This window comes from Pangasianodon hypophthalmus, chromosome 8 (assembly GCF_027358585.1).
Source record: "Pangasianodon hypophthalmus isolate fPanHyp1 chromosome 8, fPanHyp1.pri, whole genome shotgun sequence".
NCBI lineage: Eukaryota > Metazoa > Chordata > Actinopteri > Siluriformes > Pangasiidae > Pangasianodon > Pangasianodon hypophthalmus.
The window spans coordinates 14386783-14410638 of record NC_069717.1 but is presented as its reverse complement, the minus strand read 5'-3'; the positions used below and the strand labels follow the sequence as shown (position 1 = coordinate 14410638).

At 38.0% G+C, this 23856-nt stretch overlaps 1 protein-coding gene across 3 annotated transcripts in view; it reads left to right on the top strand.

Annotated features, from left to right (window-relative positions):
* grid2 (glutamate receptor, ionotropic, delta 2) overlaps positions 1-23856 on the top strand; it is a 392977-nt gene that overhangs the window by 26368 nt on the left and 342753 nt on the right. For all 3 annotated transcript variants that reach the window (XR_003403097.3, XM_026919491.3, XM_026919501.3), the window contains exon 2: positions 19935-20090. Coding sequence is in view for 2 of the 3 variants with exons in the window: in XM_026919491.3 (XP_026775292.2) it covers positions 19935-20090 (156 nt within the window). In the remaining variant the exon portion in view is untranslated. The remainder of the gene's footprint in view (positions 1-19934; positions 20091-23856) is intronic.

The window sequence follows — 23856 nt, the reverse complement described above, 5'->3', positions numbered from 1 at the left end:
TGTTCTGCAGGTGGCATTTGGCGAGTAATTTAGTTCCTTTGTCATTCCACAGAGCTGGACGTTATTAGGGCATTGAAATGCATCTAGAGCATTTAGAAACATATTTAGTAGTTCATGGCCAGCAATGAATCCTCTCTTAGCAGCTTTTTGAACAATAACATTAAATTTTTTTCTTTTGTACTTTGTGTTCTGAAACTTTTATGAAACACATATTTTTATGGGTAGACATTTTAGGGATAGGTGATAAATGTCTGTCTAACATCACGGCACAGGACACAATATGTAATACCATTTAGTTACTGTGCTCTCTGAAGCATCGCTGTAACATATCACTACTCTTACTATTACACTTCTAAGGAAAAGTCACTAAATAAGATCCCTGGCAGCAATTTATCTGTGACTGATGCAGCTGATGTGAGCAGAGGTTCCCTCTAAATAATGATGATATAAAGGAAATTTACTGCCTAGCCATTCAGTATAGGAGAGTGGTGCTGAAATACAGTCAGTACCCTTGCTGGCCCATGAGGGTTAATAATTTGCCCAAAAGCAGAGATGGCACCCGTGAATTACTGGCATAAGAAGGTGGCAGTTTTGGCACAGTGAGAGCAGCATGGGATCAGAGGTCAAGTTCCACTAAACACAAAAGTGTTGGACTGGATATAGGTGAATAATAATGTGGCCACATGCAATAGACAGAGCAATGTACAAAACAACCTCCTACCACATACATAAAAATCTACATCTACATATTCAAATGTCCAGTGGCGTTTGTGTGCTATTGACTGCTAGGCATTTTTAAATGGGATATTTTTAAAATGTTTGCCCTATTGTCCAGAGATTGAGAGTTCAAATCCTGAGTTTGATATGGATTTGAAAAGCATGTCCAGAATAATAATATAAATAATACTCCTCCCACCCAGAGAGAGAATGGCCACTTTTGCTCGCTTGGACGCTCCCGGGCTGTGGCATCATCAGGATCCGAACTCCAGACGATTGGGAGAACGTCTTTCTGTTGTGCCATATCAACGATTTTAGCAATCATATCCACTAAAAAAATGGAGGAGCATTTCCCTGTTAGTAAAATAACCTGCACAGTGCCCCTAGTGGACAATAGAACACAGTAGCCACCGGACGTATGAATATGCACGCAATAATCCACTCGCAGAATTGTAAAAATCGGCATTTTAACCCACTTTAGTGCTCTATTTCTGGTACGGAGCTCATTATGTTTCAGTCTTGTTCTTGGTCCCTAAGTCAGGCACTTTGTTTATTCAATCAAAGTTTTGGGGAAATTTACTTATTTATTTATTTATTTATTTTAAGATATGGTGAACCTATAGTACATTTTGGTAAAAATAATAAATCTCTGTTTGGAGCAATTTTTGATTTATTTGGTTTTATACAGACAAAGTGGTTTTTACATTGTTTATGATTCAGAAATAAAAAGGGAGTCTTTTAAGTCATATTTTTCTTCATCCACATTTTGTTCCAAATATTCTGAGAATCTAATCAAATCAAAATCGTTAAGGTAGTGTTAGGAAATTGAATCGAATTTTCATTAGAGTGTACTGTTACACCCCTAGTAATATGTAATTTAGCAAGTAATACAGGGTACTGCATAGATCGCTTGAACAGCAGGCTGCAATCTATTATTAGAATATAACCTACAGTTTACCTCAATAATGACTGTATCTGTATGTAATTTCCAAATGATTTGCTTCAATAAAATTATCTCTAGTGTATTTTTTCCTATTGTCCAGGTCTTGTGCAGTAATTCATGACACTAGAAAGGTTAAAATGCTGTCACCTCCACAAAATACGTTTTGTCTAAATGTTCATGGCACCTTCACGGAGTAAAATCAGTGCGGCCATTATACAAGCGTTATGAGTTCAAGTGGCATCACATAAGCAACACTCCTGATAAACACATTTCTGACACATTTAAACACTAAGTGCTGCAGAAAAATATCATGGTCAAACATCAGCAGTTAAACTATGATTATGGGTCAAATTGCAAGCCAGATCCACCAGAGAATGGAAAAGTACACTCCATTACCTAGAGCATGGCCTGAATTTGTATTAAGACAATACAAAATATATTAGTGTAATAGTACAATATTTTATTGTGAAAGGTTGTTGTTGTGATATATAATGATATTAATAATAGGTGATATAACAAAAAAAAAGATGATTCTCCTCAGGCAGGCCATAAGTAATAAAGCAGAATGGATAAAATATGAATAAGGTTCCAGAATACATTTATTGAAGTAAGGGGTAGTAGAAATAAAGTAATAAAATAATAGCATGAAGTAATCACCAGGCTGAGTTTCACAAGCAGTGCTCACTATTTGCCAAATACTGAAATGAAATGAATATTTAAGTAAATATAAATTACATTTTATATAATGCATAGACCGGCATCCCATCCTACCTATTCCTACCTGACGCCAGTGTTCTGGGACTAGGCTCTGGATCCACAGTGACTCTAACCAGGATAAAGCACTGATTGAATATTTTTATGTACATGAGCATTTTCTTCAGTAGTTTATGAAAATGGTTTATGAAGATGCCTCCTCAGCTGAAGAAAACAGTCGTAATTTATTACTTGCTGTTTGCTTGAGGTTAATACTTAAAGGAAAAAGTATGCTGTAAATTTAATCACCAGTTTTATTAGGTGCAGGAAAAGCCGTAATTAAAAATCAAACAGTCAATTAAATATATTGTTGTTGTTTATGTAGATATGACAGAACAGGAAGTTGATTGGATTAATTGAAATGATTGAATCATGTTATATCTAACCAAATAGCCAGTAATATTCGATTAAATAACATATGTGTAACAACATAAATATAATAATTTACTAGTAGTTGTCAGGGTTATGCCGAAATCGGCACTGGGCTGTTTCCCATCAGCCACCGCACCTGATGTCACATGACTGTTTTTCACCTGTGTCACATTTTTTGTTAATAAGCACAAGCATTTAAGTCACATCTTGCACCTCACAAATGATTTAGTGTTTGTCTTGTGTGGTCATTGTTGTCTGTCGCTCTCTGCTACTGAGGTTATGTATATCTTGTTCCCTTGCCTCGTCGTGTCTTGTTTTGCCTCGTAGTCTTTTGTTGTGTCTATTTTCACATTTAATAAATGAAGTCTGCACTTGCATCCTCCTTCGCCTCCATTATGTGACAGTAGTTTTTAAAAAGAAAGTCCCTCAAGAGGTTTCAACCAAAGCCTTGCATTGTATTACAATGAAATCTTCAAATAAGTATTGTAGAAATTCACCGTAATTGTTGAAAAAAAGAACAACACTGGTTTATGTGAATAGTAAGTTATTATAGAACACTTGCTCTATAATGTAAAAAAGTGTATTACATCATTATTATCATCATTATATAAACTGAATTACATCATTATTATCACCATTATATAAACTTTATTACATCATTATTATCACCATTATGTCATGCTAAGATTTCCATTAAATTACAGTACTGGAGCTCAGTAAAAGTAGATCCTTTACTACTTGTATATGTATAAACCAAAACCTGTTTTAATCATTTTAACTTCTCCTTATAATAAGATTAAATTGTACTGTTTGTAAATTGTACTGTTCATGCATTTTTGCACTCATGAAAGAATTCTCTAAACACCAGAACAACCCTTTGTTTGTAGAAATGTCACTTTACGAAACCTTCCTAAACAAGGCAGTATGTTCACATTGGTTATTGGTTGGTGAAGACAAGCTCAGCTCATTAAAGTCATGTCTCTTTAGAAGTGTGATGCTGTAGGGGTGTTGTGATGGTTTTCACTTTGGAAGATCTTGTTCATGTCCGTGTTTGTGCTTTAGGTAAGCAAGATACAGTTTTGAACTTTCCTAGTCATCAAGCTAGGACTTGATTAAGACCCTCGTTGGAACTTTGAGACGGACAAGAGACGTACAGCGTAGTATATTTAGCACTCTTGTGAGCACTGTGTGTGAGATGTTAATAATTGAGAGGCATCTGTTCCAATTAATGTGCCCCCTTCGTTTTAAATCCCTATTTAAATTCCCCTATCTGGGTCACAGGAGCAGTGGGATAAAATAAATTGCCTTCTTTAAATCATTAAGTTTTAACAAGTGGGTTACAACACCAGAGAGTCTCCCTCATGCCTGCGAAGGCTGGGAAGGCATCTCTTGGGCATTTGGTGTAGCAGAAGTGAGCAGGATGTTGCAAAGACACAGCTCTGTGGGGACATAAAAATCCAGCTTGCTCTTGTCTAAGTGCTTTTTTTCCCAGATGATGGGAATTAGTTCATTATTTATAATGTCACATTGGTACAGGGACCTCATTATGCCTTGACAGGTCATTTGAGTTGGGTGCATTTCAGTTGGCAAAAAAAAAAAACCCTGTACTTGACTGGAGAATTCTCAAGTGGGTACATTAGAGCATGCTACCCTTCCTGCCAGATATTAAGCTGGATATTGGTAGACACCCATGAGATTCCCCATCATTTCTCCCTTCTTATTTTGTACCACCTGTCCCATGAACGAAGACATCCAGTCCAAATGCTCCATGAGGGTATTGAACTATACCTTCCATGTTGCACTTTGTATTTCTAATATTAATTTTTTAATCAGCAGCAAGAGCAGCAGAGACAGGGGGCAGAGCAATCCCATGGTAGTCTGAAGCATTTTTCACAGAGAATCATATAGGTGCTTTGTTAAGCTTAAAGTAGGATCCAATAGCAGTGACTCCTGAAAGATGGTAGGCTGACACCATTTTGAAGAGAGATTTAGAATGGTATCTATCAGCGCAGCAAAAAGCTAAGAGACCTTATATTTAGTTTGTTCAACCACCTTCTCACACCCAGGAGCTCAACTCCAAACCAGCTTGGGTAGATTCTGCTTTCTGAGGAACATGAAAAAATCCTCCAGTCTTATTTTTATCTTCCCCCACACAGTGAGATCAGGCTGCATTATATCAATACTGTATTTCAGTCCACACCAGTTCAGCACGCTACATGGAATTAGATTAGAATCAGATCTGAGATTAATTGCAGATACAAGAGTTTGAAGAACAAATGTCTAGCAAATAGGTCAAGAAAATCTACATGTATCTGAGAATGCATGTGGAGATGAAAATGCACGGTGCGTAAAAAGTAGAGTGGAAAGGAATTTTACCACATACAGCACGCTTTCATGTTATCTGCTGCAGCTGAATTCGGTGTTAGGCCTTTCTGAGAAATTCTGCCTGACACTTCAATGCGGTCTGAATTCCCCCCAGGTGCTTCAGGCCCAGTCAGATCTGTTCGCTTATTTTGTACTTGCAGGTTTGAAAAAAAGTAAAAAAAAGGCTTTTATGTTTCATTCTCTGCATCACTCCTGCTGTTCACCTTTTCAAATGACCTAATTCATATTACACTGGCAAAAGAGTGATCAGTAAATATTTTGTGCTCATATTTGTTATCTTAAGAGTTGCCAGGAACTCTAGATTTTTCGTTCTTTTGTGGATTCATCTGACATGTCTCTCATTTTTTTGTGCTTCCCTGCGGAAGATTTAATGAATTCAGTTCTTGCAAGGTGGTGCTCATTTTTCCAGGAAAATACACAAAAACAAACAAAGTAACGATCAAAGTAATTGTTTTTAAACAGATGGTACTTTGAATGCATAATTGTGTTTGGGAAAACAGTTGATGCTTCTCAGTTGAGCTCTGGTCCACATTTAACCGACTGCTGAATGAGAACAACACAACAGAGCAACAGCACGTGGATGTGTGCCGAGGTGAGACAGAGCTTATCCTAAACACCTAGATACTCAGAGACACCGTGCTTTTCTGGGATCCTAAGGCAGATTCATGTACAGTGGGTTTTAATGGGACGACAGATTAAGACTCATTAGACAACAGGCTTTTAATACGTCATTTTGAGTCCGGCCCGGAAGCCTCGCATCTCGGGGATTGAATGGGAGTGTGGGCGAGTGGGTTTTGCGTAAAAAAAACCTAATCTCATCCTTCTCACTGAACCGGTAATGATCATGACTGACATCCCACAAAGTTGGCGTTCCAATCCATCCCAAACGTGTTCACTGGGGTTGAGGTCACTCGAGTTCACAAACCTTGGCAAACCATGTCTTTATGGACCTCAGTTTGGGCCTTTTAGTTCCAGTAAAATGAAATCTCAACTTTGTGGCAACAGTCTGGGGAAGGCCCACATATGAGTGTTATGGTCAGGTGTCCACATACTAGTATATAGTATATACTATACTTATATAGTATATATATGTATTTGTCCATAACAAACAGTTGTGCTTCACCTATTTTAAAAACCACCAGCTGCCCCCATTGTATGCGATTACTTTATTTGTTCAGTCTTTTAATGAGTAGCCTGATTGACCTCAAAACCCCTTTTTCAAGAAACAAATACATTAAAACAGTTACTGTATACATTACAATATTAGTGGAGAAAAATCAGCACATTTCTCCAGAGGCAAGAACATCACATTAACAGTAAGCATGGTATAGAGATTCATTCATATATCTGACTCCACAGATCATAAATAATTTTTCTTCACCCTACACAGGACCTTTGAGGAGCAAGACACACCGAAAACATTGCTATTAAGAGCAATATGCTCTAAAATATGAAAATACCAAAAGTTACACATAGAAAAGGGTTAGATTCCAATATAAAATCATTGTGAGATTATGTCTCTGATTTGAATACTATTTAATGCCATTTTATTCCAGAAGATTTATCCTGAATATACAGACAAAAATTAAAACCCTACATGCATTGGTAAGAGAATTATATTTTGACAATTTACCAGTAATTATGAAAAAAAAGGTTCTAATTTATTTATTTGTAATCTTTCTCCTTGAGTGGTTCTTAGAACTTAGGAACAAGTTCAGTGTTTACCTAAAGCACATTTATGGCCAATAATCTTGAGACTCATAACTGAGGTAGACTATTAATCTGCTGTACCTAAGAGTCATAGAGAAAAAAGCATGAGGGGTCACCAGCCCACATTTTTCTAAATAACGGTAGTGATAAAGGTGAAATACAGTATATCAGGAGTAATAAAACAAAGGCCAGTGTGCTATGCAGTATTGTAGTGCTTTTAAAGAAGCAGGCTAATGCAAAGGAATAGTCATATTAATCCTGTACAGGCATTAAATTAGATTAAACAATGTTTTCTGCTACAAAGCAAAGTAAAGTATAATTTTGCACAGGAAAAGAGTTTTTGCCTTCAGCTTATGTGTTTTATATGGGTCTTGAGTTTGACATATAGCCAAAGTTCAAGAGACTTTAATGTGCTTTAATTACATACGTCTGGTTTAAAGCTTGTGCTAGAAAATTGCAGAGGCTGCCATCAGCAAGAGAACATTACTTAGCATCCATGAGGGTGAGAAAGACACTGTGTAACAATAACTGATTATGTACTCCTCTTCTTCTTCTTCTTCTTCTTGAAGACTTTTCTTTGTAATTTACCAACACATTTGAGGAAATCTTGTCTTATTTCCACTGCCCTTGTAAAGACTTAATTTGCTTGCTGGCTAAATTGTTTGCCCCTAGAATAAGCTAGTTTATGCTAGCTTATTAATCTACTGTATAGTCCCCAGTTGCCTAGCAACAGTATTTTATAAGTATTTGAATGGCAAGCATATCGACACTGTCAGCACTTTTCGGTGTGGAAAGCACAAATTTACGAGCTCAATTTGAAGTCACAATAAGTTTGTGTCCTCTAAAACAGTTCGCTGGTATCCATAGAGACTAACAGAATGAACCAATCAAAACACTTCAGTAAGCATCAAAGCAAATTAAATCGTGTTCAGTGTCTCCAAACAAGCAGACCAGGCTGCGAAAATGCATGAACTCATCAGTCTAGTATATGCAAACAGCCTGGTAATAATTAAATAAAAAGTGAGATAAAATATGGCCTTAGCCTCAACGCTGACAGTTAACCTACACATCATTTACTAGAACTCATTACTACAAGGAACATATTACTATAATGTTTTGTAAAGCTCTGCATATGCAATGCAATGTTTTTTTGGTCAAATGGCCCTCTGAAGCTGATGTCCTGTGCAAAAGGTATTTTTTCCCCAGCTTTCTTTCCTGTGAATAATTTTATACAGTTTTATCCAGTGGTTTACCATCTGGCATGAAAGAACTCCTACTATATAATGAATGACACATTTCATGCACCTTATACAACCATTAATGAAACTATCTCTAGGTCCTGATTGCTCCTGCTTTGGAGAGCATGTGGCAGAACCATCAGGGCTTAAACAAATTTCTGATATGGGGATTGCTCTAATAGCCCAGGCTAGCTGACTCGTTATAAAATGCATAATGCATAATTCTGATTTTTCTGATTTCTATCATTTACTACACTGGTGGAATATGCTTTTCATATTCAGCACCGCAAAAAATAAATGAATTTTGTGTAGGCACAGCTACATCGTAGCCACAGTAAGATATTTCTGTTGCTTGTTTATACAGAAATAGATTCACACAGAAGCCTAGTGTGCTTATGTAAATGCTTGACTTTTGTTATGCTAATCACACCCCCTCCTCTATCCCCATCATTTTCAGCAGAAGCTGTTAAATCTCTCTCACCAGAATGAATCTATCTCTGTGTTGTGTGGTGCTGTTTTTTTTTTTGTTTTGTTTTATTTTAATTTTTATTATTTTTTTTGATGAGAATAAATACAAAGATGGACCTTCGGTCAATGGACAGGGCTTTGATGATAGAGACGTTGTGGTGATTACAAAAAAAAGCAAAAGTAGTGCATTTCCCAACCTTTTACTTTTCTAAATTAAATGTTTGCTTTTCATTTATAGCTTCTCCTGCATCTAATGGTACTTTAACTCACTCTGTTTTGGGATCAGCATAAAGCCTATCCTACTGTGAGAATTACACTCTTCAAAGTTTAGAAACCGAAAAGCACAGGTATGGAACTTAAGAAGTCCAACATATTTTAATAAACTGCATACACTAAATGGCCAAGTGTTTGTGGACACCTGAGCATCACACCCATATTCCCCAAACTCAAGCACCCAATTGTCTATGATGCAATTTCTCTTCACTAGAACTACGTGGCCCAAACACATTCCAGCATGACAGTGCCCCTGTACACAAAGCAAGATCCATGAAGACCAAGTCTGGAGCGGAAATACTCGAGTGGACGATTGCAGAGAGCCCTGATCTCAACTCCACTGAATACCTTTTGGATGAATTGGAACGACGCCTGCATCCCAGATCTCCTCACACGACATCAGTGCCTGACCTCACTAATGCTCTTGTGGCTGAATGGGCAAATCCCCACAGCCACGCTCCAAAATCTAGTGGAAAGCCTTCCCAGAAGAGTGAAGGTTATTATAATAGCAAAGGGGGAACTAAATCTGGAATGGGATGTTCAGCAAGTACATATACAGTATGTGTGCTGGTCAAGTGTTCCTTATACATAATATCGGAGTTCACCTTAATTAATAACTCTTTAAACGCTTTTGTAAAACAATTCGTACAATGCTTCAAGCACAAATACAAATACCTTTATTCTATGAATATTTTTGTTGTTAATAACATTTACTGTGATTGTCAAATGTCACAACAAACTCTCATGCTATGAAAGTATAAAACATTTATACATGATTACACAGATAAATAAAAACAGTAACAGAGGCTGAAGATAAATGGAGAGCAATGTTAAATTAAAATTAAATATTGAACAGATGAGTGGGTGGAGCCATAGTTCTTTTCTTTATAAACTGACCAATTCTAATTTTTCATTTGCTATCCAGAATATGAGATTATTTTTCACATAATAATAATAATAATAATAATAATAATAATAATAATAATATATTGGCCAAGGAGAAAAGGGTCTCAAATGAAACTAGCTAGCCATGTGATTAACCATGATTTGCACATAAGAGAGGATCAGATTTCTTTCAATTTTGCTAGGCTACAGAAGATATTGCCAAACAGAAATGAAAGCACTGATTTAAGCACACTCATTTGCTCAGTTTTGGCAGGCGGATGATTCTCCACAAAGGGGAGTAATTACTTATGTAGCTCGTGTATGCGTCATTATTGAAAGGGAGGAAACTGACACAAATCTGCACCAGCAGGATCTGATAAATGCACATATATTTGCTCTCACAAAGGCACGAATCACATCCTACACCAAAACACGAGTTACATTTCATCCTTACTGTATGACAACAACCGTATTTTTAATCGTCAACATTCAATCAAATAGCCTAAAGTCCAAAGCATTCATCTATATATTTATTTATGGTGTATCAGGTCTAGTTTTAAATATGATACACACATTTGTCATCCAATTGCTGCTTACAGACAGGAGAGTTTGTCACATTATGTATACAGAGATGTCATTCGTCTCTAAACACAAATACTTTATTCTATTCTAATTGTTTCACTTTCAATACAATGTTGATGTTAAAAGGAGAATGCATTTTTAAAAATAATGGCAGGCTTCAGTTATTTCATCCAAAAAAGACAGTGAACCTAATATTCAGCCCAGACCTGCAAACTCCAGCCAGAAACTGCAGACAAAAATGACATGATCGTACAGAATACCTGGTTCTTCACATCAGTGACACTTATTTTTCACTTTGATTTAAAGGTACGAGGTAAATAAATAAAGCAATAAATAATTTATTACATGTATGCATTGTTTCATAGTTAATTTAAACAGCAGACAACAGCATCCACTCTATGACAGCTGTGTTCTCAACAAACACCTGGTTTATTGTAGAAAATTATACAATTAAGGGTGTTTGGCATTTTGATGTAAATATTAGTTTTTGTTTCATTCGTGTTCCTTATTTGCAGTTGCGTTACTGGATTTGCTGTCATATTTTTGATTCATATTTGTGTTCTCAGATTTTTGTTCTGTTCGTTGGTTTTGCACATCATGGCTCCTGGAAAAAAGCTATAAAGGTTAACACTTTAAAGGCTGCTTCATACCTGAATTAGCCGAGAAGTCTTTCTTACGATCTAAATTTCTCATTCAATGAAATATTACTTTTTAGATTGGTATTTAAAACCCAATTTAACCATATATTATGATTGCTTGTGAAATACAGTGTAAAAGAAGAAAAAAGGGTTAGCCTGGTTATTACTTGTTGCTATATGACTTAAAGCCAGTGGAACTACTCTGAAAAAACATTCACTTCATCAGTCTTCAGTACTCTATTGATAACTTTTATTAAGACCATATGTGCACTTGGATGTGCAGTTAAATTAAGTGGCCTTCCATAACCATCTGCCTCATAACAGAAACCAATATAGTCACTGCAGAGAGCACTGTTCGAGCTATACTCACTTTATTGGACTACACATTGCTTTTATTACCCCTGACTTTATTTTCAGTACACAGTTAGATCATTTAAATTTGGTCTTCGTATAACACAAGCGCTTTATATTTGTCCACTTGAAGTCTGACGTCTGCAGCACAGGGCTTACAACATGAGTATTAATGAACACTGCTGTTAAACGCTTATATTATTTAGGAGGGGTGGCAGTCTATCTTGTTTTCATCTCTACTTGGTACACCCCTCTCCTCACTTCCCCTCCTATTCCCATCCTCATCCTCCAGGCCACCCAAATGCGCTGCAGTGATGAATAAAACAACAGGCACGTTTGTGCTGACTCTTTCTGTTTTAAATGAACCAGCAGACAAGTGGGGCTGTACTTTCAAACATCTCTGCTTTACACACACACACACACACACACACACACACACACACACACACACACACGCAGATTGGCCAACAGCGGAAGGTCAAACTGCTCTGGGTGGCTTGGCTCAGTCGAAACTTGTTCTTGCCATCACCAGGCCTCTTTGTGGCATAAATATTGGAGATAATACACATCAGCTCTCCCAGAGCCAGAAAGCCTGCCATGAGGCTTAAAGTGGAAGCCCATGGCCAGCTAATTCTTTACAGAGCTCTTTTAAACCCTGTTCATATTGTGCTCAATATGCTTGAAAATAGTAGTTTCTTTCCTAAGCAGTGCCTTTTTCTCGGCTTGTTTCACACTCACTCCTGTACCCCTTCTCTCATCTCTCCTCCCTCGTCCTCTCTCCTCTGTTAACCTTCATTACGAAGACCAAGCTGAGATTTCTCATACATCGGTGTCAAGTGAGATAAAATCCATCTCCACCCTCTGCAGTAGCCAGTTGTGCTTACTAAATATGAGACTATTGACAACCGATAAGCTATTAAAATCTTTTTAGGCAGACTGACCCTCAGTGATAGGGAAGATGACTAGCTATTGTCTTCAGAAACACTGTCTTCAGAAATGACTTTGGCTCTCTCAGTGGTTTTATTGGTTTTGTGCTGTCTCGGGTTAATAGGCGCTTGCCTGTACTTTGATATGGCAATAATGATAATAGTGCATCTACTTGTCCATTGTCAGAGTTTTTGCCTGATTGCACAGTAATGAAAGTCATTCATGGCATCTGAGAGGATTTCAGAGAAAACAAACCTCGGTTCTGATTTAAACAGTAGCACTCATTGCACACCTCATTTACAACATGTTTAAATGAAGGCTTTGGAGTGAGGAAATTACTATAAATCTAGGCAGATAGCTTTGCTAGCCTGCATCTGCACTCAGAATCCGTGCTTAGTGATGGAATTCATTCGAGAATAAGGGTAAAGGAACAATCCTGTTCGTAAACGTGTGCCATGTTATGGCTCTACTGTGTGAACATTAAAAACAGTCAACAGACTCCTGAGCTTTTAATGGTGCCATATAAGCTTGCTATATCAACCAGTTAAAGCAGTATTGGCAAGGACGAAACCACAGTGTGAGCTAAGAACAGGCAGGAGCCAGGCTGAGTGGCGCTGATAATCCCTGTGCCCTATGGAGAGGTGACGCTCCTTCTGTAACCTTCTGAGTCTTTATTTCCCTCTTCCTTTGGTGGTTAGGTGTTATGGCTGTCTTTTAATGATGTCAAAGGAATCTGCCCCTTCTTATCTGGGTTTGATTAAATATCAGAAGTAGAGATTGCTGCAGAAGAGTACTGTGATGTGGAATAGGAGCAGAATCCAGAGTATCTCAGTGCACGAACAATGAACAGAAATTAATTTATATTGTAAGGATGTAAGAATGTGTAGTAGTGTGTTTGAAGCCAGATGGATTGAAGGAGCACATGCTGATTCTTGTGGCAGGGATTATGTCTTTGGGGATTTATAAAAAAAAGTCTCAGGGTGGATATTATGCAGCAAGTCTCTGCACTGTCAGTGAGACAAAGCTATGCAGCTATTTAAGCCCTTTAATATTTGTGCGAGTCTTCTACCTGAATGCCAATAGACCAGCGCAGAGAGGCAAGTGCCGTTGTTAAGTATTGTGTTGCTTAGCTACTAAGTCAGTTCAAGGTGTTGCAGGAGAATGTAGTTTACATAATGACAATGATGCATCAATTAATTATTACACTTGTGCATCAGCCGTCATATAATCATAAGATGATTATGTTATTATGTTAATCATTGACAAGTAGCTGTGATTTATCACATCCTTCTGAGGAGTCTACCGTCAAGTACTGGAAAATATTTCTGCATCTCACAGACCACAAGACAAGATCTGCATTGCTATGCCCAGTCTCAGATTGTCTCCCACAGCTCTTTCATACCTGCCATTTTCAATTTAGCTCCTTCAAAAGCTTTATATTCAGAAGTTGCTCAGCTAACAGTATTGAAATTGTTCAGTTACTTTTAGCTGTGCTTTTAACTTGTCTTTTAGCTGCGAAGGACGTCAGTAGTTCTGCCATTTAAAAATCTATTTATTGAATTTTTATCCAAATTCAGCAGATATCCACCCTCAAGCAGATTGGGTTTAGGAACAGCCCACATTTGAATCAATTCTTCAGCCTAAGTGAATTGGAAAAAACTAAGCAACATTCTTTGTTTTCATGCTGGCAGGAGAAGACTCGATTTCATGTGGCTGCAAAGCAAAAACTGAGTTATTAATGGCTGACTGAGTGTTGCAGGCCAGTGGCAGCATGATAAACTCTGCCTGGTGTTGCTGTTTTTATATCACATTATATCAGTCCATTACTACGTGCCCCAGCCCAGCGGCCTTATTAATCCAGTCCTGTTTCTGTGGCATCAGCGTGCACAACACATCCTCCTGAGAGAGATGTGTCCCTGTGGCTGTAAATCTGAGGACTGGATTCACCAGGAACCTGATGCCAGCACCAACTAATACATTACCATGCTGCCTTCATCATCACTGCAGGCCACAGTCTGAGCTCACAGCTACTCGTACTTCACAACTGACAGTGTTAGTGGCAGATAGTGTCCTGATATGCTCTTTGGAGATTGCCAATTTTGATATTGCCAGCTTGATAAATAAAGGATATTTTGACATCTGGAAAGACATTTTAGAGTGTTGTTATGTGGCTCATTTATGGCAGTGCACATGCAATCATGCAGACATGACAGAATAGCAGCAGTCTTCACCTAGCAGGAGGAGTTTAAGGGAATTTACAAAATGAAGTATGGCTTTTTACATGTTGTTCCCCGTGTGAGTTTCTTTCACATTCTCTGGTTTTCTCCTACCTCCAAAAACAGGATGCTTCTTTGATGAGATACTGTAAATTGCCCCTAGGTGTGAATGAGTGTGCCTGAGTGTGTGCATGATGCCTTGTGGTGGACTGTTGCCCCGTCCTGGGTTTATTCCTGTCTTCCATCCCGTGTTCCTGGGATAGGCTCTGGCTCCACCATGACCCTAACCAAGATAAACCGGTTACTGAAGATGAATGAGCTACAGAGACTCCTCACTCAGATTATTGCTATATTCAATGCTTCATGATGCATTGATTGATGACAGCTTCTCCTAATCAGTGCTCATGATTCCATCTAATAGCTTAACAGTATAATCTAACTAGCTGCACTAACTGGCATGTAGGTGTGGGTGTAGAAATTGTTTGTCTCACTTGAACTGGTGAAATGTAGGAATGCATTTTATAGCATTTCATGGCCAATGGAATTAGAGGTTATGGATCTAATGTAATACATTCTTCTCTCTTCTTGAATTTGTCTGCTGGGCTGCTACATATTTTTGCGCTGAAATGTCTAACCAGATATCTTGATGTGTTTTTTGTTTTTATGGCTAAGAAATGGCAAATCAGTTTTTTTGCAATGTAATGTGGCATCTGAAATGTACACTCAGGGCCAGATGTACAAAACATATTAGCACATATTTTTAGTATGTGTCATGACAGCTTGACAGAGGCATAGACTCTGAAAAAATGGGCTGACAGAATTTGCTATATACCGTAAACACTATTTTAACTCCCAGTACAGAAAATTATCAAAAGGTTCTGATTTAGCAGTCACTTGATTACTACTCATATATAATAAATGAAAGAAGACCTAAAACCTATCACACAATGCTTTCATTCCAGTGAAACTGCCTGCAACAGTGTAATATCCTGTGTCTGGAACGTTTTAAGCAAGAGTAGCTGTGAAAGTAAGAATATAATAGTGTACATGACTCAGATTCTGAATGATTTCCTGTGGTGCATGTACACCAAGACTGTTTTGACATTGATAATTTTCCAAATATTGTAGATGCCACAGGTGACAAATGGAATGCAATTTTATTATATAGTTACATAATATAATAGTATACAACCTATTTTCAATTATCTCAGGAATCTAATGGCATGACAACCATATCAATGCTCTTCACATTGTTTACTTGTTCTGACATGAGTGTAAGAACATTTAAAAGAATTAAACCCTGCACCTCATACAGAGTGATTTTAGTAGAAGGTACCAGGTGCTGTTTACGTGATTAGTTACAGCCTTCGTAAACTGAATGTTAATGTCAGAGACATTACAAGCAAACATACTGCCTGCATCAAGTCATGTTTTGCAGTGTGCATCCTCACCTCTGGCCCTGAATGTAACATTGCAAGTTTTGAGTTTTAAGTTCTGTTTTGAGTTGTTACAGGCAGTTGCTGAACAATCTTACACCTTTCTTTACTGTGAATTGTAAAATGAACTAGAAAAGTACCAGAAAGTATTTCACTACACACAGACTTTCTAGAACACATTTAGAACAGACTTTCTAGAACACAGCCCTGAATTAAAGGAGGACAATTAAAGGAGGACAAGTGGTCACTTTACAGTTTTTGCGCAGTTGCCCTTGACATGTCGGATATGGCCAGATATGCTATAACGCTGATCTCTGATTTATGTGTTGACGTTGGCCTTTTCCTTCACGATCCAATTGCCCAAGAGCTGCAGCCACACAAACTTTTTGGAGCAGGACCACTGCAACTTGTAAATCAGCATTCACAGCCGCTCTTACACACACACACACACACACACACATACATACACACACTGTCATATCATGGAAGGAAGCCCACCTTCAGGTGATAGAATGGGCTCAAGTAAGCCATATTAAACTATGGAGAGCAATATGATTTTAACATTTTATCACCTTCTGAAGAAAAGAAGCTGGTTGACATTAATTATCACAGTGCAAGTTGTGAAGAAATGCTTGGTGTTGTACTCTAGTTTGATCAGGGTCCAAACTTATATACTGTAGAACAGATCACATAAAATTCATATGAGTAATGTTCTAGAAAAAGCCCAGATATTCACTCTAATCTGAGCGTATTTATCATGTGTCATAAAACGTCTTTGACCTTTAGCCTTCCTCCTTCCTAGTTTTGTTATAGCTTGGCCATGCCTATAGTGAAATACCCAATAACATCTCATTATACAGTTACTCCTTCATTACTACAACAATTACTTGATTACTGGAGTTACTTTTATATGATTTTTAAATTTTTTTTTAAAAGTGTTCAATTGAGATTTAGAGGGTTGGGGCCCTACTTCTTCCTTGGGTGCCAAGAATGTGGGAATATTACCATCCAGTTCACATAAACCATGTGAACAATATGCTCATCACCCATAACATAACCCTTGTAGGCACCCATGAAAGATAACCCAGAGAGATCATTTAGATGTCCTCAAGGCACAGGCTTGTTCAAGGTACAGGTACTTCGGGGTGAGACCATAAAGCACGCTGAACGTGATGAAAATATTTTTACGACGTTTTAAGGAACAGATAACCAGTTGAGTTTATAAAGAATAGGGGTTATAGATTTTTTGGGGTTTGATTAAGAACTAGATTTTTATCTGGAGTCGAGCAATTCCTCTTTTTACACTCTCTCTATTTTGCTGCAGTCCCCTACCCTTTCCTATTTTTGCCTTTCCTATCATGTAGCCCTTGGTAACAGCTGTTTGACCCTGAGCCCTTTGGAAGGCAGAGGTCAGATTGGTTAATCTGACCTCTCTGTGCATCTCTGGAGACACAAAAGGGAAGAGAAAAGAGGTAGGCAAAGTGGAAGAGGGAAGCACTGATGCAGGTATTGAAAAGATGAGGGCAAGGACTTGATTGTAATCTACACTGTAATATATTTGGTAGTGACCCTCTTCAAATCCATTAGCTGATTAGGATCTGCATTAGTGACCAATCTTTTGGTGACTAACACTTTCTGAGGACCTACAAATTAGGTCCATTTCCTGATGACATTGAAAGCATAACTAAGACAGGGTTTGGATGTACAGTTACTCAGGTTCAAACCACCATGTTTTTCTGCTGCAAATGCACTACTGAGAACCATAATGGTAGTGTCTAGTCCCTATAGCCACAGTTCTAGCCAGGAGTGTATAATCTAATAAATTTTTCTCCATTTTCTCCCCAATTTGGTCATCTGGCAATTTCCACCTACCAGCCAGCTCTCCATTATACTACAACAACTATAACTACCAACCAAGGGTGGTAGGGAGGGTGAAGGCTAACACGTGTTTCCAGAGGCAGAGGTAGTAGGATGTATAAGGAGACTCTGTCTCTTATGGTTTATGCAGGAATCATGGTCATTATCCATTGCAGTTACCATCAGACAAGATTAACACAGGTAAATCTTTCAGAGTCAGACACACGGGCAGGCTGAGGACACTGAGGAAACTAGAAAACAAAGCTAGAGGACCACAGATCCATTATTCACTGACAATAGAACAAGATCCAGGAGAATCAAGTTCTGTATAGGTGACTGTAATGAATAAAAGGCTTGGCCAGGGTGGACCTGGAGCAGAATCAAGCCAAACCAGGAGACAATAAGGAAGGTACATAACATGGACCCAGTTGAAAAGTATTTATTCATCAACTAATATTGCATTTTTCGAGGCTTAAGTAGATCCAATGTAAAGACATGTTGCATGCTGTACTTAGTATCGATGTCTGACAGGGCCATGTACATTCAGCTATTTTAAATGTGCACAAATGAAGGCCACCGGAAGAGATTTTTCCTTTAGATCTCCTAATTACAGCTTAGATTTAAATTCTGATTGTTTTATTTTAGTTTCTAACCACGCAGGTGACGCAAGTGCTGCTAAGGGTGAGTTGGAGTTTCACTGCACTTTTCTGAAACCTCCATGTTGAGCTGTGTTTCTATGGCAACTCAGCAACAGATAAAAGATGTTTGTATGATGTTTTGCGGGGGATTTAAAAAAAAAAGTATGTGTCTTTATGGCAGCATAGAGGGAGAATTGTCTTCTGAAAGTTTCTTCAGCTTTCTCAACCTCTGAGAGTGACTTCACTGAAGGCAGAAAGACCCACAAACAAGCAGCAACTGAAGGCAGCTGCAGTAACTTTTGAGCCTGGGAAAATGGAGGGACTCTGTAAAAAATGGCTGTAATTCCTAAACGATTAATGCAATATTTTTGTTAGACACCTTGAATTGAACCTGAAAGTCGACACTTCAATCACATCTTGATTGCTTCATTTCAAATCCGTTGTGGTGGTGTACAGAGGCAAAATTACAAAAATTGTGGCACTGTCCAAATACTTATGGACCTGACTGTAAATAGACTGGAGAGGTATATTTAGCTATTTATCATTTTTCTAAGGAGTCTAGTGTCAGTAATTTGTAACAGTCTGGGTAAAGCAGTAACTTTGATTTTTCCAAACTGGAAAGTCTTTTGGACAGAGGGCTTTGTAATTCCTCTGTAACATATCAAGCTGCATTTTTGTTTAACATCAAGAGAGATAAAAAAAATTGTGAGGCTGATGAGGGAATAACATAATGACATAAATGATAACAGGAACTTATTTATTTTGGCATTAACATTAAATGTAACTATAAATGGATAAAAAGTATGACATGACAAACTGATGTGGTATCGGAGGAATAAAACACTTTGTGCTCTTATTGAAAAATAATCAATTTCAAGGTAGGCCGCATCACACCACCCCAATGTTGATTCCTATAACAGAACCATGTCAGGTTTTATTCCTTAAATATCACGCCTGTGTGTGTACATGTCACCTTCTCTCATTCAGAGCCTTGCAACAATGGACAGAACTTTGCTAGTGGAAGTCTGATGTGCATGGACATGCATGCACACACTCAAACTCATGTACTACCACCCCTTGGATTAATTACAGTGGCTCAGTAGAGTTATGCATACACCTAGCCCTAACCCTAACTTTATTATTTTAATCTATTGCTTTTGTGTAAAAATACACATTTGCATTAATGTGCAAATGATGACCAGTGATTGCACTAAATGAAACCCTAACCTGACTCAGAATATGGCCCTTAATCATTATGCTGACCTAATGGCTCCTTTTTTTTCAATCTTTTTCCTTCAAAATGCAGAAATAATGAACACATATGCACACATAGGCAGAAGCATGCAAACACTCTCTCTGTCTCTGCTGTAAATGAGGATTATTTCATTCTGTTTGTAAAGCTGCAATGCCTAATAGTGTACATAAATATTACCTGACAGTGACATTTGCTTATATTTCCATTTTCCATTTTAAAACAGTACCAGACATGTGGAGCATGTTGAAAATATTACTATTGCTCATTTTGTGATTTCACTTAAATTTCAGGGGCCATATTTGATGAGTCTGCCAAAAAGGATGACGAGGTGTTCCGCATGGCGGTGGCCGACCTCAACCTCAACAACGAGATCCTTGAGACGGAGAAGATCACCTTCTCGGTGGAGTTTGTGGATGGGAACAACCCCTTCCAGGCAGTGCAGGAAGGTAGGTTTTAGCCCAGATACACTTCCGTCTGGTTGATTTGGCCCTGAACTACTGAACAGAGACATTTAGTTCATTGAAAACTGTGCAGCAGAAAGTGTCAAAGCTGAAACGAGGAGTAACGGAATAGACAGTGTTTGTACACTGAAAGTGTACAAAGTTGTTTTTTCTTCATATGGCTTCAATGATGGAATACAAAGTGGCAAACTTTAGCTGTCATGATCGTCAGTACAACCAACACTAATTAACTTTTATCACAGCAAGTAATTGCAAATATTTTGAAAATTCAAATTAAGTTCAGAAAATATCTGATTACAGTGTAAATGTCTTTTATACATTTTTATAGCGTGTTTGAGGAATTATATGTATGTGGCGTACAAATGGCCTGGATACACTTTGCACACACTTCACTGATGTGTGTGCTATCCTTCAGTTTCTGAGCACTTCACCTTATAGGCATCGAACTGTTTTGTAGATGCTGGGGACAAGGACGAGGGAACATAATAAGACATGTTGTTAACCTTGAGCATCAGGAACATACTTTGCAAGTAGACACAGGCAGTGCAGTCACCATTTGTGTTTAGCTTTGTGTTTAATTAGATTTATTTTAAATTAGGTGATTTTTGCCCTATCTCTTCTTTTTTTTTTAGATTTTGTTTGTTTAAATGGCTTACATTACTATCTGTGTGGGGTCCTGGGCATGTTCTCCCGAGGTTCTCCTGTCTCCTCCAACATGCCATTTTCTGTTTTCCTCAAAAACATGCCAGTAGGTGGATTGGCTATGGTAAATTGCCCCTAGGTGTGAGTGAATATGTGAATGTATATTTGCATTGTGCCCTGCGATAGATCCTGTCCCGGGTATATTCCCACCGGATACTCAGTGTTTCTGGGATATGTACTGGATGGAGCCTGACCAGGATACTACTTCTTAAAGTTGTTATTTTAAGTAATTTTATTTTTTTTGTGGAGGGCACAGTGGATCGGTGGTTGGCACGTCTGCCTCGCACCTCCAGGTTTGGCAGATTGATTCTCACCACCACCCTATGTGCGTGGAATTTTCATGTTCTCCCCATGCTTCAGGGATTCCTCCAGGTGCTCCAGTTTCCTCCCTTGGGTCCACAGACATGCACTGTAAGCTGATTGGCATCTCTAAATTGTCCATAGTGAGTGAATGGGTGTGTGAGTGTGTGTGTGTGATTGTACCCTGTGATGGGTTGGCACCCTGTCCAGGGTGCCCCCTGCCTTGTGCCCCGAGTCCCCTGGGATAGGCTCCAGGCTTTCTGCAACCCTGTGTAGGATAAGCAGTACAGAAAATGGAGGGATGGATGGAAATGTTTTGTTATTTTCTCTGTTTACAGTTAATAGTCCTTCACAGACTAGCTGCCTTTCCTTTGTATCATTTCTCAGCAATACCTCTGGTTAGTTAACAAGGTTCAGAATGTGTGTTGGCTTTTTATAAAGCTGACAAAAGATGATGCTGGTCTTACACAAAGACTCAATATATGTGATCCAGAGTCAGAATCTGATGGAAACTGTGGTGATGAACCTGTTTGGCAAACTAGATCCACATGGGACATTTAAAACCATAATATTTGAAAAGCTTTGTAATATCATGTTGCATGGTGATCAGCAATTCATTGAGGCAAAAAACCTTCAGCTGTAGCTAGACTGCATAAATATTACTAAGCTAATGGAACATTTGTTAGTTGGTCCAGTAAAACTAATCCCAGTCCATGATTACTAGCTAGATTACTTTAAATTAAGCTAAATTCAGATAAAGTTATCAGTTAGCTGTTAGCAACATATAAAAAGTTGAAGTCTTAAGTCTTCAGCAAAGTATGAAGTCTTAAGCTATCAGTTATGCAACATATAAAGAACATATTTGCTGTTTTATGAGAGATTACATGTTCAGTGTTATTGTGTTTCATATTATATAATTCTTCATATATTATCCTACGTACCGCTTATAGGAAATAGTCAGTGCACCATTTTAGTCTGTTACTAGCTCATTGTTCATGACTGTGTATAAGCATGTAACAGATAAAACATTGTAAAAAGCATTAATCATGAATGCAGGACATTTAGCATACTGTTTTTACTCATGTTCAATTGTTGAGTAAAGCAAGACAAGGGAGCAGTTTTGGTTCATATATTCGCCTGTTACTTAAAACTGCCCACACAAAAAGCAGCTTACAGAATACTATAATCTATATTATAACTATATTCTGTTCTAAACAAATCACGGAAATACAAAATATATTGAGACAATTCTGAAAATCTTAAACGTGTTATTTTAGTCCAATTTTATATAATTTTATATATATTTATATATCCACCACCCAGAGGTCTTTGTCTCCTGAATACTGACCTGTAGCCAAAGCCACCTGTTATAGTCACTTGGTTTGCATTACACACTGATCACCACACTACTTAAACCCTGTTTGGTGCTTTTTAAGAAATTCTAGACTGCCTCAATAAGCAGAGTGTTAATACCCACACCTCTTTGCATAATATTACCATTCTTGTTGCAGTGCCAGAGTGTTATGATGAATCCTGAAATCCTGAAAATGTAAGGGGTTTCTATAGCAGTGTACATTGTATCTCTACTACCATCAAGAACAATCCTCCATGGAAGTAGATCAAATTAATTTTGTATCTGCTTACTGGCTAAATGCATGAATGTAATTGATTTTTATACTGTTTCAAAACAGATTTGCAGACATCCATTTCTGTATCACTTTTCTAACCCTCAGTATGCCACAGTAGCAAGAAAAATCTTTCTAGGGGACTCAGAGTGGATTCCATCCGTCCCAAGCCAGAATGGAAATCATAAATCATTTAAATTTAGGAAGTGTAGGAATTAAAGTTTATATTTTTATGTAAATGGTTATTGAAAAAGATATCAATATACTCGTTACAACATTACCGTCTCAGTTCGCCAAACCCCCCTGGTCTATCACCTCTAGCCCTTGTCCTGAAAGTCAAGTATATACAACAGAAGTGAATACACACCTGTGCAATATCATTAAATGTCAAATGATAAAAGTGAAAAATTGTATGACCTTACAGTAATTGCATTACTTCTAAGTTGAACAGTAGGGTATTTGCTCTTATGTAAAATTAAAAACTAACAGTTTAGATTTACTATATTAAATATACAGGCCCCACAGTAGGAACTCAATGCAACAAAAGTCAGTACACCTTTCATTACTGAGATTCAGATCTTTTATTTTTTCAATACTTCATATGTCCACTTTTACTTTTGATGACAGACTCAATCCTCCTCAGCATGGGGATCCCAGTGTTACACAAATTTCTGGAGAGATGTTCTGCCATTCTTCAGGGACATTTTTTTCAGCTGCTCTTTGCTGAAGGGGTGGTGTTCTTCTACCTTTCTCTTTAAAATACCCCAAAGGTGTTCTATTGGATTCAAGTCAGGCGACATACTTGGCCAGGTCGTAGTTTTCACTATTTTCTAGTTTAGAAACTCTTATGTGATTTTGGCAGTGTGCTTTGGATCGTTATCATGCTGGAATATTCCTCTTCTGCCAAGCTTCTGGAGACTGGGACTCATCTTGTCAGCCAGTATTTTGGTATATCCACAGGCATTCATGGTGCTATCTATAAATGTCAACTCCCCAACACCTTTTGCAGTCATGCAGCCCCATATCATCACACACCCACCTCTGTGCTTCAATGTCGGGACTATGCATTCACTGTGGTAGTCGTGGCCAGGTTCACTCCAAACATTCTTGGTCCTATCTGAGCC